Raw genomic sequence first — 16350 nt, forward strand, 5'->3', positions numbered from 1 at the left:
CCACCAGAAAAGGGTTCGTTTGATTATATTGTTGGCGACTCCCGACGGGGAATATTCGACGTGCGGACAATGAATCACGCGGACATGATCAAACTCTTAAACATTTTCCCCTGATATTGAATATGCACAAATATACAAGCTAGTTAGTTACAAGATACAGTTACTACCAGTCGAAAAACATCATTGTTTATCATTTATTTGGCTTTAACTCTGAAACCCCGCAGTACAAGTGAATGCCGGTTTATGAGGACTGTGATGCGTTTCCCTGGCAACAAGCAGGAACAAAGGGTACCCGGACAACCGTTGTTAGGCACCAAATCTTAAAGTTCTAATTGTTCCAAAAAGTTTGTAAATTCATTTCATACGTGTTGAACACACTTGTGTTCGTAAAAAAAAAAAAAAAAAAAGAAAGAAAAAGAGCTACAAAATACTGAAACACAATTTACTTTGATAATGTGCAATGCTAGAACAGGGTTCATTAACAAATCTAAATTTAAATCATCATGCATTCCCTGCTGTTGATGTCAGAATATTATTCACGAGGACCTTATTTCTTGAACAAGACTTCTATACTTTATAATAGTTTGTCATTTTTGAACACCACAAATTAAAATAGATATATAATATTAAAATAACACTGAACCGACAGCATATCTCATTAACAGATGTTATTATGATGGCAACTGTTACTGTGTGACTGCAACGATATTACCCAAAAAAAAAAGAAAGAAAAGAAAAACGTGGCAAACAAACATTTGCTTAAACACTTTATTCGTTTCACTTTTCTTGAATCATAGCCCCTTGATACCTACAGCAAATAAAAATCAAGAAATTTTGGTACAATAAACAAAAGTCAAGCAAAAAATAAAAAATACAGTGTATACAAATGTAATAGCAGTAATCACCAGTACAGTTTTAAAACAATATTTTAAAAAAAAAAAAGAATTTTGTTTCTCAAGTCCAGTCTGAAGTTGGGCTTGGTTTGCCCACCTCTTAATGTCCAATCCCTTTTTCATAATGTACATAAAGAGAAGCTGCATGACTAACAACCCTCTGTGAAATAACTAAATCGGACTTAAAAACAAAATAAAATCAGAAGGCTAACTGTGTGGTAGCAGTCAGCCTTTTATGAAGGCATCAGAACAAAGCCAAATAAATATTGACACGGCGGTTAAGAGGCCACTGGTAGAGTCACAGAAAGTCCTCATACACGTTGGCAGCAGGAAGCTCTCCTAACTCTGGTAGACACAGCAAACGTGGATGCCACTAACTGATGCCTGAGGCAGTAAGTCCACATAGCGGCGATATGGCACAGCTAGGAGAAAAGTCCAACTAGATCCACTCAGTCCTCGGAGTAGCTTTGCAGCTAACGGTAATCCCCGACATCCAAAGCCAACACTCAGGAAACATCTGTGAAGGAGAACAAAGAATTAATATCAACAATAATACCAGTATCAATACATTTCATGTGAGGGGTTAGCTTTAAAGTGCCCTCCTAAGAAAATAATCTTTCATCTCTCCCATGTTAAAGGGAAAGTCAGCGTTGTAGGATCCCACATTCGAAACAGTGCTCAACTTGATTGGATTAAATAGCTTTATGAATGTAAGTTGGGGCCGCTCTATGAAGATTTCCTCCCAGAGTCCAGGGACATGTATTGCGCTTTTAGAGTATTTTAAATTTACCTTATAGATATGCACTTTACTTATGTATTTTTAAATTACCATTTAGTTTTTATTCTATTGGACTTTAGTTATGTATTTTATGGTATTTTAATAATGGAATTTTTTATTTATCTGTACAGCACTTTGGTCAACTTCGGTTGTTTTTAAAGTGCTTTATAAATAAAGTTTGAGTTGAGTTGAGGAAAGGTTAATTGTCAACTTCTTTGTCTGTCCTCTCTCCTTCGGCCATTTGATGGACTAGCAACCTGTTGACAGCCTCATGACAACGACTAGGTAAAGTGAATACACTGAATTCTTACAGCATACTAAAGAAATGTAGTGTCATATCAGACGGTTAAGTGTCCTCCCACCTCTGACAGCCAGCTACAGGTCTGCTGTGCAAAATGTAAATAAACACACTGACTTCTTCGTAACTGGTGATGTAGCTCGATGAAACACAGGACCCAGCTATGCAAATATTGTCTTTGGCAGTTACTGTGAAAATGTTCCCATGTACATGTTACAACTCATTATAAGGAATGTGTCATAAACCCTGACGACTAAATAGACAAACCTGCGCAGGGTAAATTCATAGACAAAATTAATGGGCAACAAGTGTTTGACATTAATAATATACTCACAACTAGCAGGCTGTTCTCCAAACCTTCGCATCAGTTGGTCATGTGTGAACTTGACGAAAGCATCATACTGCTCTGTTAGAAGAAAAACCAAAAAGAGTTACTCAGCATTAATATTTGTGTGTTACAAATAGTTTTCTCCAATATGTTTTTTTTGTTTGTTTGTTTAACATACCTGCAAGCTTTGTCGTCAGTATCTCGTCGTACTCTTCACGGATTTTGTCCTCTCGCTCCTTCAGTAGTCTGTCACAGATCATTCCAACTTGCTTGAGGGAAAATAAAGGCTGCTCTTTCCTGGTGGGAGAAGAGGCACCTGAGGATGTACCTGTCAGGAAAATAAATACACCACGGTTGATTATTTAAACACAGCAAAAGCAGAGCAAGAAATCCGAATTGCACATAAAGTAGGTTCCTTATGGATGACAGATGGGCTGTGTGTGCTGGAAAATGTCAGTCAAATATTGGAAAAGCAGATGTCTTTGTACTTAAATCTGAACCTAACGTTTTCCCTCTTCACTCTTCACAGTATTAAATCAAATCTCATATTTATATAACCCAGTAGCACAAACATGCCTGGGATCTTTATACTAAAAGCACAGAATACAGTAACCACTGTGGAGAAATCCCTGCAATACCTGACTGTATGAACACGACTACTTTTCCACAAAGTGGGATGAATAAAAAAAAGCTCTATAATAAAAGAAAGTGAAAGCCCAGGGGGATTTTCCATGTCTACTATTCTTCCTTTGTGGCGTTTGGCTAAAGCTCTGGGAATTCCTATGGTTGTGCAATTCAAACATTAAAACAGAAAAATCAGAAAGTCAATACCAGCTTATTGACATCAAAGACGATGGACTAACAAATGACATGTCAAATGATAAGTCACCGTCAGACTGAATAAATAGTGTGTTAAAATAGCCACTCTGAATGTAAATGTGTCTCTTAAAAACATGTGCCATCATTGATTTATAGATGTTACACTGAAGTGAACAAGTCAGTCACAATATGCTTGTGACACAATATGCTTATGACTGATGGTACATGAACCACGTTCTCAAGTTTTGTGATGGTAACCCACTATTACTTATTATAAGCAGATAGCAGCTTACTTTACCCTTTACATTATTAACTTAAATATGAGGTTGAGGAACATTTAAAAACTAGTTAACATCTTCATTTTATGGGGTATGTGATGTTACCTGGATGGACAGATCCACTGTGAATGTTCTGCAGGTCCAGAGGACAGCAGCCGTCCGCCTGCTGGAAAGCACTGTCCAGGTGTCGTCGTTTCTGCAGCCGCTTGTATTCCTGTTTGATGTTGTGTAGAATTTGCTCTGAAACAAAGAAAAACATTTGCTGATTTGAACACCTGACACCTCCAATACAGTTGCTGCACTGGTATGAAAAGAAAACCCACTCCACAACTCAGAGATTTGATCATCTTTGTTGGCCACGCCAATGTATAGTCATGTATGTCATGACTTGTGGCATTTAACAGGATGCGACAAGTCATCGTCCCATTTAGGGAGCATCAAACTCTACAAGCAGCACGATCTCCTCCCATTAATTGCACAACAGTGTCATTAAAAAAAGGGTAATGGTTCCTACGATTCCAACTCTTCACTTCCCCAAACTACCATGCCCGGATAAGAGCCAAAAAATAATTTAATTAATAGGGCCTAACCCAGCAGTGTCCCTGGTCCTGTCCCTCCCTAGTTGATTTCTGGTCCTCCATTTTTGACTAAATCTATGCAACACATTCATAAAACCCAATCCGCTCACTGCTACATTTGGAGTCTCTACTTCAGCTAGCAAAAATGTGTATTTGTTGTGACACATACAGAAGAGTGTTGTTTCCCTTTGTGGAGTATGTGAAGAGAAGTTAAATCTGGAATTAATCATCATGTTATCTCAGTGCTTTCTCTAGTCAGCCTGTCTGACTTGCCCATTGTTACACTTCCGCAGCATTGAATCTTTTTGGTTGTTTGTTTGTTTTGTACTCTTGGTCCCAACGGGGAGGGTTTCTCGTACGGGATTATGTTTACGATAATTGGTATGTTTGCATATAAACTTATGTCTATATAAGGTAAGATGCTAAATCAAGTTTAAAAAAAAATGTTACAGGGCCTGCCGAGTTCACAATTGGTAGTAATAGTATTTCAAATTAGCAATAGTATATGAGTGTAACTTAGAAAAAAAACCATTAACAGCAACATGGCTTATTTAAAGTGGACACATTTTCTATTGATCTTTGTTTGACCCACATGAAAAATTCCGGTACACACTGGGGGGGGAGATGCTAATGCTAGCTCACGGATAAAAAGAAAAACAGCTCACACGATTAAGAAAAACAGGATTTTACACACACATGTGTTAATTTCAAATATGGTTTTAAATCCATTACCTGTGGTGAGTCTGGACGACACTTCCCCGAAAGGTGAGGGCTCCATACGCAGGTACTTCTGTGGGGAAGACACCGGCGACATGACCGCGGCGCACCTCCTCCTCTTGGGAGAAGCCTGGCTCATAAGCGGATCAAAGTCCATGGTCCTCTTCAGAGTAGCCCCGCAAGCCATTACGGTACAAAAAAAATGTCCTAAAAGAAAATCTAAAGAATGAAAACCTTAATAAACTCCCTGTTAAACTGGGAAAGTCACAGACTCGGGGCCCCGGTGTCTGCTGCTAATGCTAATGCTGCTAATGCTATTCCGGGATGTTAACAAATACGCACTTTTTCCCGTCTCTCGTTGTTTTGTGCTGAGAAATCTCACCGGGGTTAAGTTATCGAATATATTGTGAGCTAAATTCAAGGATAAAATGTAAAGTAAAGCCTGTGTAAAATCAGATGATTGCAGATTTCTCCTGCGCTACTTCTTATCGGAAAACCAAACCGCAACGGTTGGAAGGAGTACCTTTAATTCCGACTCGTTACATGTCATCAGTTATTGGGCATGCGCAGCAGAACGATGTCGTGCCGGTAGTTGTAGTTTTTAGTCTCAATCACGTCCATCATTTTATAAGCTTGAGAAACTACATTTCCCAGAAATCCAGAAAAAGTCCCCTCTTTTTAAATTTGTTTTGTGTACAGTAACAAAACGCCCAAAACAACGGCAAAGTTAGGAAGTCTTTTTTTTTTGTAAGCAAACGTATTCGTTTTATGTTAATAGTTTTGTGTTTTGTCTTTTTGGACCAAAAACTACAAAACTTTATTTAAATATTGCACATTACTAAGGTTTTCATTTTCAGGAATACAACTTAGGCTACCTACACATATCAGAGTCAGTGACGGCTAAAATGTAAAATACAAAGGGGTGGGGGGGCAGTATTTGGCTAATTAATGTAATTTCTCTGTTGAAATGTTATTGATGAGGCTACAGGATCAATGCTCTACTCCTGTTATGTATTATGTATAACTCTCTGTAGCTACAGCTTGTTTTTGATCTGAATCAACCCCGCCTCATCCCCAAAAGTCTGAAACATTTAGTAGTAGACCTACCACTCCCTCTACCACCCCAGACATATTTTAAACTGTACGAAACTGGAGGAGGATTCACATAACTAATGAAAACTTGTTCTCAAGACAATCAAGCAAAACACCACATAGCCTATGACAGTACAATAAAAATTGTGTTTTTATGCTCCAGTGTCAAGCTGAACCTATTTGAATTCAGCATAAATAACATGAACATGCTACAGGCTATAGGAAATATCTGCTAGCATTAGTGTTATTCATTGATCTATTTGCTGAATATTTTATCAGTTAATAATTTCCATTATTATCAGAAAATAATTGTTAGCTTTACCAACAGTCCTGAACCCAAAGATCTTAAGTTTACCATCCCATAAGAATGGCTGTAAACAGTTAAATTTTGAGGATCAAGTTAGATACTTGGTCTTTTTTGCTTTAAAAAAAAATCAATTTTCTGTCAGCTCCCAACCCAGCTTCTTTTCTCTTTTTTTTCAAATCTAGGCTCACTCATGTGTAGCTACACTTGAGTATTTGTTAGAAGAAAATCCAGTTGACATCTGTGTGAACAGATGCTGCAATTTTCCCCAATCCCTCTTAGCCAAGGGATGAAAAGAACAGAGCAGATGTTGCTGTGAGAGGATGCTGTGGCCACCGTTTAATCTCACTTTGTCACTTGACGGGTTGCCTACAAGAAATAACCACAGTAATATTAACAAAGCTAAAGTCTGTGTAGAAATGTCCTCTGCATGCCTCCTAAGAAAGGCTGCCAGTATTAACAGTGTTGGATCTTCCACAAGGGGGCACTAAAACATTACTAATGGCCTTGACTCAGTAGCTATCTGTTCCTGTTGAATCAGTGATTGTTGGATGAAGTAAGCAAAATGTGCTGTGCCGTTTTGTCTACCTATCCGTCAAGCAATCAAGCAATCAAATAACTGCAGGCGAAATGACAACCAACTGCAACTTTATTCAAAAGTTTCGATAACAGCAATACTAAAAACACTTGACTGATTGTGATTTTTTAAGTCACAGATTCCTCATTATGCCACCACTGTGCAGAAGCCACTTGACAGTTGACATTTTGATCTTCAATACTCAATAATACAAGAGGCAGCAAAGCATACTGATAAACAGCTGTCTATAGATAACTTTACACCAAGATAAATGATTACAGAACAATTGTGCTGTGAGATTTCTAGATTAAAAGTACTACATCATCATCTATTAGAAAAATCACATCGTCTCAGATTCTTTTGTAAGGTCAGTTGTCGATTCTCCACACGATGCATACCTACACACAGACTTTCACCATTCAGATCGTCAGCCACTTAAAACACCCTTGTGTCTTTGTTTAGGTAAGTAAAATTAACAGCAGACATATTTGTTTTCATTTAGAGTTACGCCAAAAGTACTTCACTATTAGGCCTGTGCATGGGTTGTTTTTTGTTTTCTGAAATTATGCCCCTCTGCAACAGTAGCACTAAAACAACTCACTGCAATGATGAAAAGGCATGATGGGGGGTTTGGAAATATATCACCAAGTCACAAGGTATCACACGCACACACACACACATACACACACACACACACACATACACAAGGCTGAATTCAGTTAAACCATACATTTGATAAAAGCAGCTATTGTCAGAAACCACCCCAGTTTGTTACAGTAGTGACCAGCACACTGTGTTCAAATTCAGTTTTATTGGCCAGAAGGTTGTTGTTGTTGTTGTTGGGTTGTCTGTCTGTGTAGCTGAATGACTTGATTTCAACATTTTATTTAGCAAGAAAACACTGTACAGTTTTGTTAGGTATACATTTGAACAAAGACACATTACGCCAAGGTCTAACAGCTAGCGAGTAAAGAAATGGACAATAGGGGACGATCGTCATTCTGCCACAGAAAATGCCATTTCTGATTTCACATATAAGCTGTGAATTCATTCACTTCAATCTCACGAGAGTTTATTTTGTCATGGTGATACGTTTTTTTTTTCCTTTCTTTTTTTCTCGAGCATGAATCACCTCTCGTTTCTCTTCACACATTTGCCACTCACTGAGTGTTGTCAGAAGTACAAAAGTGACACGTTAGATGACGATTTTGGAAATGAACAATCAGAGTCATTTGTCTTTTTTTTTTACCCCCCTCCATCGGTTCCTTATAGAAATGTCTATACGCAACATGTACATTAAGCCTGTAGAAAGTCAAGGCGCAAGGATTTATTATATTTATGATGCAAGACATACTGTATGTTAAAGTCTAAATGACACAGTAAAACATCTCGAATTAAAAACGTCAGTAGCCCCTTGTCCCATAAATGAAGATATATTCTTTTCAAAACCTGAATTCACAGTACAAAAATATAATATGCCTTCACTAATTGGATATCATGAAGTCTATGGTAAACAGCAGACTTGGGATTGTCTGATAATCCTTTCAAATCATGAGTCCTTTGTATGACCTTGCAATACCATTTGGCACTTTGGCACACTATGTACTTACACACAAACATAAAATAATGCAACCACTTAAGCGTCTATGTGAGGATGTAAGTCGATGCTTTCAGGAGAGCATTTAGCTTTTTTTTCTTTTCTTTTCTTCTCTGGAATATCTAACCTCGGCTTTATTGGATCGAATGGCATTGTTTGGGGAGGATGACATTTACACAGTTCCCTTTGTGATGGCCAATTAGACAGCTTCTGCAGAAGTTTCAGTTGACACAGACATTGTTACTTTGGCTATTTTCACAGTGGTCTTCACGCAGCTCTCTGCAGCCCTGTTGGCAGAAATGTGAGCATTTCTGTTCTGGCAGTCTGACTCGAGGCTATTGTCCAACTGCTGGCCGCTGCCCCTGCAGGCATGGCAGGAGCTGAGGAAAGCGTGCCGCAGGTCCTTGCTCCTCAGGGCGTAAATGATTGGGTTGACAGTGGAGTTGAGCAGGCAGAGCATGCTGCAGAATGCAAATATAGTCTTGATGTCATCATCCATCCTCCAGAAGAGGTCGTAGACCATGATGGCGAGCAGTGGGCCCCAGCAGATCACCAGCACCACCAGGATAAGCACCAGGGTCTTGGCCAGTCGGATGTCCATGCGTGCTTGCTCAGGACGTGTGGTCTGCACTTTAGTGCCGTCTGCTGAGTAAACAACGAGGCTCTTCTGGGAGGTCCGGCTCAGCATGCGCACTGCATGGTGGTGCGCTTTCCACAGGATGTATATGTAGGCGTAGAAGATGAAAAGCACCAGCGCACTGGTTACTCCGATCCAGAACATCAGGTAGTTCTCATCAATCAGAGGGAATATGTCTGAGCAAACAGAATTGAGACGTTTACAGTTCCAGCCCAGCAGAGGTAGCACTGCGATGACGATGGAGATGGTCCACATCACGCAAAAGGCTATGACAGCCTTGGTCCGTGTCACAATGCGCCTGTATGCCAGAGGCCGGTGTATGGAGATGTAGCGGTCGATAGCCGTGAGGAAAAGGCTTCCCACAGAAGCCGTGAAGGACGCTGTGACTCCACCCAGCTTGAAGAGGAAAACATTGGGACTGTCCTTCCTGTGGAAAACATGGAAGTCCAGAAAGCTGTAGACAAAGATGACGCTGCCCAGCAGGTCAGCTATAGCCAGACTGCCGATGAAGTGGTAGGACGGCCTGCAGCGGAGGGTGCGGGACTGCAGGATGACGCAGAGCACCACCAGGTTCTCCAGCACGGTGAAGGTGCCCAGAGTCAGAGACATCACAGCCACAGCCAGCTGCTGGCCGGGGGTCAGGATCATGAAACACTCCATGTCCATAAAGTTCTCCCCACATTGTATCTCAGAGTCATCTCTGAATGTGCTCCTGTTGCCGAACAAGTCTGTGGCATTGGTGGGGAAGAAGGGGATGCCCTTGAGGATGAGCTCCTCGTCTGCAGGTACTTTGTTTGCGAAGGAGTTGCTGCGGAAAGCAGACAAGGGCTTCTGCAGAGAGAAGCTGCCCTTGAAGTCTACATCATTGAGGGGGTCGTCATAGTTAGCGTCGTTGGAGCCCAGATACTGTAAACCAGATGTGATAGTCCGGAAGGTGGTGTCCGCCACACCATCCAGCACAGATTTCATGGCTGTGTCTGAGGGTAATACTGCAGTGTAAGACGCCTGGACAACCTACAAATTAATGAAAAACATTTCAGACATCTTTTCAAATCTGATAAACCTCAACAATCAATCCCATGCAAATTCTCATTAGAAATTTCCTAATATAGGTATTTGCTGCAATGCAATATTTGAGTCTATGCCTCTATGCAACAATGCCTTTAACAGGCATTGCAAATTTAACAAATTAATAAGAAATGCAATCTTTAAAAAAAAAAAAATTGCACAATGTCTGATTTTTTTTTTCTCACACATTACACTGATTTCCTGGAATGGACACAAACCACATCTGCTCCCTAAGAGCCAGTGTACTTATAAATACTGTATCATACACCCTCTTCCTATCAACACATATGAAATTATTTATCATGAGCTTCCTCTGTTCAGAAACAGGAACATAGAAACAAGAAGCATGAGAGTGAAAATGAACACACCTCTGTCTGAAAAACAAAAAGATAAAGAATAAAGGGCAAACAGGCAAAACACTACAGTTCATCTACACCTGTGACCGGAGCACTGTTGCAAAACGAGCCCACAAGATAATTTCAGATTGGGATGGTCCAATTTACTGCAACAGATAATATATTTTTACATAAATAGCGATGGGAAAAACTGAAAAATTGGCTATTTCAGCCTATGTAGATGTAGAATTTGTAAATTCTAATATTAGTTTACTGAGAAAGTCTAATCACCCACTATATGCACAAGTGTAGGTTTTTTTTCCTTTCGCAAGAAATTGGTTCAGCAGTCCGCACATCAACAACGGAGAAAACACTGAGACTTTCATAAGCAAGCAACACAAAGCAAATTAAGAACTGATAGGTGGGGAAACAAAAGTGAGAGCTTAAATGAAACATTTTAAAGAGAAAAAGTGCTTTTTTACCTTACATAATTTTCCCAAGTGCGCAGAACCGCCCTTTATCACCGCGCGTTAATCCAAGTCAGAAGCGCATCATCCAACCAACAGCTCTTACATAAAAGGAGAGTCAACCAGCCTGCGTGTGTTAGAGTAAAGTCACCACTACTGTCATAATCATTAGTTTCTTTTTCTATATGTAACATAAGGTTTTGTTTCTTGTTGTTATTGTTGTTGTTTTTCTCAAATAGTCTGCAGAAGTCTCTCCTCTCGTTTGGAGTGCGCTCCTCCTGCTCCGTGGATGCGCTACAGGCTCCTGCTCCTGCTGCTGCTGCTGCTGCTGCTTCTGCTGCTCCAGTGTCTCTCCAGCGTTTTTCTCTCTGTCTTCACACTTATGAAGCGTCGCTCCTACGAGCCCCGTCACGTGTTTCCATATTGCTTTATCTGCCCAACCCATGAGGCCGTCAGTGCGGTGCATAGGAACAAGGCAGACGACAGTGGTGGCGGAGGCTTATAAAAAAGGATCTGATTTGAATTCCCAAAGCTCCTCTTAGCAGATGATGTGCTCGGACAAAGGAGCGGCACAAAGCACCAAAAACTAGATTAACTACATCTTAGAATAACCGTTTTATCTTCCAAATTCATGAGGTAAAACTGAATTTCTACATTATGCAGGACAAAAAAAAGGTGCGTTTTTTCCCATTGAAGCTTCCAACCTTTTAATGGCACTGATTTGGGCTTTTCTTTCATTTCCACACATTCAGTTCTGGATATCTGCAGAAATGCCTAAAGGCAGAAAGAGGTTGCTCACTCTGGCTAATTGATAGTCAATGCATGTCTGTTTATTGTGTGAATAATTAACCAAAATTGAAAATCTCAAAGCACAGAAAGCACTCTTCCATCATGTTGATAGTGGTGGAGCTGCTAATGTAGAAGCTGCATCAGATACACCACATCTTTTTTTTTTTTTTTTTTTTTTACATGTTGCTTACTAATTGTTTATACTATATGCAAATGAGTCAGTGTTAATGTTGAAAATGAAAGGAAAGGAACATTTCAGGGTAGGCCTATAACATTTCATCAGCTGACATGAAATACATCTATACACGACTGACTGGTGACGTGAAACACCAAATGGTTCCCACACATTTCATTTGCTGTTCGTGCACTTCACTGTCACACCCTGACCTCCAGACAAACCTACTAGTTATCCACACATCCAATCATATTACACACCACCAAATTAACAAGTCTGTTCTGCTGTGAATCACAATGTCACGATGTGGCCTTTGCTTGGCTGTATTAAAAAACAGATTCAATTCACTGATTATGAATGATCTAATTTCCATTTATTCATTTGGCAAACATTTTAGTTGGTGTTTTATTTCCCCCCTCTCCTTCAGACTGTTTTACACAATGGCAAAATCAGTGGTGCAGGCCACAGGAGGCAGGGGTTGAGTGGCTGTATTATCAGATGAAAATCTGAATATTGTGACATTTCGTGGCCACGGATTGCCTCAGCAGACAGAACATTAGAAGTCATTCCCCCCCTACGCCCTGACTGAAATGAAGCCATGGCTCTATAATCAACACAGGTGTAATTATGAATATCACTCAGCCATGGCAGCCATCTATGTCTGAGATGAACAAAATGTTCTCGTTCACAAAATGAGAAGACATTAACGGTCAGGAAATGACTGAAGAATGTCTGAAAGAAAGAAAGAAAAACCCCCACACAGATCTTGTGGAGTTAAAGGCTCATTCTTCTTTGCATTTATTTCTCTTTATTGGCAAAACGGACAGCTGGCAGACTGTCAGTGTGAGCAGTTGATTTGTTTGTAATTCTTGGCCAAGCTGATTCTCATTCATCTTTAAGCAAACGGAGAAGTAACGCTTTGTTTACAATGATGATCTGCTGCACTGGATACAGACAAAAGCCGAGCTCAACGCACTAATTCAGACCTGAGAGCATCCCAAAATAAAAGCTCTCCTCCTCAACTGTTGATAACTGATTAGCTCTAGCAGAGTATAACCGGCAGATAAATGCCTTGTTCAGGGAAACATCAAAGGAAAGAGAGAGAGAGGGTGGAAAAACAGAGCTTCACTTCCTCTGCTCAGGGTTTCTTGGATTGCTCAGAAGCTGGGAGTAATGATCTTCCACTCTCCAGTTTGCCTCTTAAACCCTGGGAGGAAAACATAACCCACAGGTGCACCTTTACTGTCATATCAGGCTGTCACGTAGCAGTGCATTCTGGGGGTTATGGTTTGATCATGTCGTGTAGTTTATTTCTTCTTTGTTTTTGTACTTTCAGTCTTCAGAGTCAACTTCTAGGTTTTGTTTCCTATAGCACTTCTTTCTGTGAACATCTGCCGACAGGTCATGAGGTTGTTTCAGGCAATTAACTTTAAAGGGCTCCATCTTATAGTCTCACTAGGAAACCATGCAAACGAGCAGATATGACTACTGCTGTGTTTATTCAGACATTTATTGATTATATTTATTTATGGGAAAAAAAAAATCCATATCTGCCAGCCACCTATATGATGGATTTCTCTGTGTTGTGAGTTTGTATCCTGAAAAATGTATAAGAAAATATAGGCCTATGTTTGGAAAATCCATAAAGGGACTGTCACCAAAATGTACAATCATAAACAAAGTAGTTATTACTCATGATGATGTTTGGCGGTGAATACCAACAAGACCGAGAGAGCTACAGGTATGTTATGTTGCGCTAAAAGTTAAAGCAGAAGTGAGTGATCCGGTCGTTTTCGCTAATGCTGCGTTCCAGGCAGGCTTTTGAAATCGTAAATTACAGCTTCAAGTCACAACTTACGACTTTGTAGCGTTCCAGGCAACCCACTCGTGTTTTTCCGACCCGTTTTACCGGTGAAAGTCACTATAACTGCCACTCGTAACTTCCGACCGGTGAACTCGTACCAGATCGAACTGGTACCACTTCACGGTTGGAAAAATACGAGTTTCCTTGAACGCACCATAACAGTCCTCGTCGCTACGTCACCACATTCACGGCGTTCCTTGGCTGCACACACAGCCCTGCATGCCGTTCTCTCTCCTCATTGGATAAAAACTGTAGGATACGATAAATGTTTTCTCTTCGGCTCAGAGCAGAGCAGAGGGACTGAGAGACCCGTGTTTCAGACCAAACACTCTATGTAAGTGATTGCTGTCGGAAGATATAACTATTTAAGACTTATATTAACACAAATATATCACTCACTTCTGCTTTAATATCAGCAAACATGTTGGTGTTAAGCAGAAATAACAGTTATTATATTCAATATAGCTTAGCATATTATCATATGCCAATTAGCAGACAGGGGTATTTGGTCATAAATTATAGCATTGACATATTGACCTGATGACGGCATTAGATGAAAGGTCAGGCCGTCATCCTGTGGGAGACTTTAAAGTCTGTATCACTGTTCTGTGGCGATTCATCAAGCAGATGTTGACATATTGGCAGGATAAGTGATTTTATTTTTTACTTGATTTCTGTTAAGCTCGATTTAAATTCCTTGGCAGCACATTCGAATGCGCAGGGGTTGTTTGACATCTGGGTTAGCTACATGTAATTTCTGCAGAATGCACGGTTAAGTAATCACATCCATTTGATGGACAACCAGCAGCAGCAGCTAAATACGTCTCCGTGAGACTGGTGTCCATGCAACATGGATAGCTAAAATCCTCTGTCACCAGGGTGCCGAGCAATTGATTATGTTTTATGTCTTCAACATGCATGCAGCATCTCTAAATATAACACACATCTGCCATAAAACAGTCTCCAGCATGGAGTAGGAAGCACCGGTCCTACTCTGTATATAAAAACACCTGATATAGCCGAAGTACCAAATGTTCCAGCAAAACATGTCGTACATAATTAGAACTTAATCTGCTTTTTATTCTGATTCCAGCAACTTTGTAATATCCACCACATGGAGCATTTAGACTTTAGGCAGCACCGTGTTTTTTTTGTGTGTGTTTTTTTTGCCAAAGTGACTGGTGTACAGTGACAGTTTTCTCTGTCTCGGTTGGCATGCTAACCTGTGAGTGAGCAATGAGTGATGGCTAAAGCAAAGCTCACGGCCATCTGCGTTTCAGTTGTGGCACATAACATTTTGTCCCCCAGTGACTCACACTGAGTCCACGGATCGGAGAAAAGAGCCCAGGGGAACAGAGAGTCTTATGTGAGCTCCATGCCACTTCTTCACAGGCTGTTCGGAGGTTACACTTTACTGCCAGCTGAGCGTAAACAATAGCCTACCCATAAATCAAACAAAACACATTGGAAAACATATCATCATGTCACTGTGTAAGATGTCAACATTAAAAGTTAGGCTATTTAAAAAAGTTTACAAAATGCAGCAGCATTCACGAGGTGTTAGGCTACCTTTAACTAAACGAGCTAAGAGACTAAATTAACGTTAGCCTTCTTTGATCTGCATGTGGCACTAAATGGTCGACATATCTCACCTGACACTTCCCAAGCTTAAAACAAAAAAAACATAGCCATGCAAACTGCTGTATGCAGCTTTTTCAACTCGCTATCTTACAGAATAAGCATTTTCTTCAAATATTGTAATAAACAGTGGAAAATGTTGTAACTGTAACATACCTGACCTAATACTTGATCAGAACACAGTTTAGTGACTGTATTTCACCACCACCCATCTCAATTTTTCTGCTAAATTTTCTGCTAAATTGACTTGACAGAATCAGCCTTAGCTTGTTAGGTTAATCACATTTAGATTTGGGTGGTAGCCTAATTGCAATCTGACACTTAATCAAAACAGAAACAGAAAGTTGAAAGACAATAAATTACATCTCTCAAAAAGAAAAAAGGCCTAAAATTATATATAAAGGTAACTTCCCACATTTGTTCATATTGAGTAAACCATTATTTTCATTTCATTGCTAGTCCAAGGTTTTGGAGAGAAGTTGGTTGACTGCGTGCACACAAACTTGTAGAGAGGATGAATAAATAGCCGGTGGACTCCAGTCCAGCAGTGCAGCTTAAATCCATGAGGCACTAAGTGCTTCTTAGCTTCACATGGTTCACATTACAGAGGTGCTGGGATGAGAAGCAGATAGGAAGTTCACTCAGGACTTGTAATGCATTTTACACCAGTCTAACTGTAATATCCTGACTCCTGCATGTTGTCCCACAGTCAAGGCTTTCTTTTAAATTTATTTCAGGAAACCAGAATTTCTCAGATACCTCACTAATGCATCAGGGACAACCTCATCAATATGAGCGGCCAGGTTGAATAAACAGTATGTGTCTAGGATACCTGCATTCAGCCAAGCTTTGTTTCCCACTGGTATTCCCCTCATCTGAAGCTTGAAACCGCCTCTCTCTGTGAGAAAAGTGAGAGATCAGTTGCTCATGCTGTTAATAAATAGGCAAAACCAGTGATTAAGGTTATCACATGGCCAATGTATGAGTCAACTGCTTCTGAAAATAGGCCACATGTAGCTACTGTGAGCAGATACTTTTGCCAGTAAGCAGTTCAGCTAACTTTGAGCTCATTTTTCAAACCTATATAGCACTTGCTCATAATTCTGTGTGAAATGCTG

General features: G+C 40.1%; 2 protein-coding genes across 3 annotated transcripts; both read right to left on the reverse strand.

The window, feature by feature from the left end:
- Positions 1–760: 760 nt before the first annotated feature.
- akirin2 (akirin 2) lies at positions 761–5210 on the reverse strand. 2 transcript variants are annotated; one of them, XM_084001043.1, is made up of 5 exons: positions 4705–5210; positions 3500–3634; positions 2476–2625; positions 2304–2375; positions 761–1410 (listed from the first exon to the last, which is right to left on the reverse strand). In XM_084001043.1, the coding sequence occupies exons 1-5, from the start codon at positions 4874–4876 to the stop codon at positions 1400–1402; spliced, it is 540 nt and encodes a 179-aa protein (XP_083857169.1). In that variant the 5' UTR covers positions 4877–5210; the 3' UTR covers positions 761–1399. The 2 variants fall into 2 exon arrangements, with proteins under 2 accessions (XP_083857169.1, XP_083857168.1); XM_084001042.1 differs by having other exon boundaries at positions 761–2375.
- Positions 5211–6808: 1598 nt separating this feature from the next.
- On the reverse strand, positions 6809–11095 carry cnr1 (cannabinoid receptor 1). Its single transcript, XM_084000498.1, has 2 exons — positions 10782–11095; positions 6809–9910 (listed from the first exon to the last, which is right to left on the reverse strand). Exon 2 carries the CDS (start codon positions 9863–9865, stop codon positions 8459–8461), a length of 1407 nt encoding a protein of 468 aa, XP_083856624.1. The 5' UTR covers positions 9866–9910; positions 10782–11095; the 3' UTR covers positions 6809–8458.
- Positions 11096–16350: the final 5255 nt, after the last annotated feature.

Source organism: Trachurus trachurus (assembly GCF_905171665.1).
Source record: "Trachurus trachurus genome assembly, chromosome: 24".
NCBI classification, from domain to species: domain Eukaryota; kingdom Metazoa; phylum Chordata; class Actinopteri; order Carangiformes; family Carangidae; genus Trachurus; species Trachurus trachurus.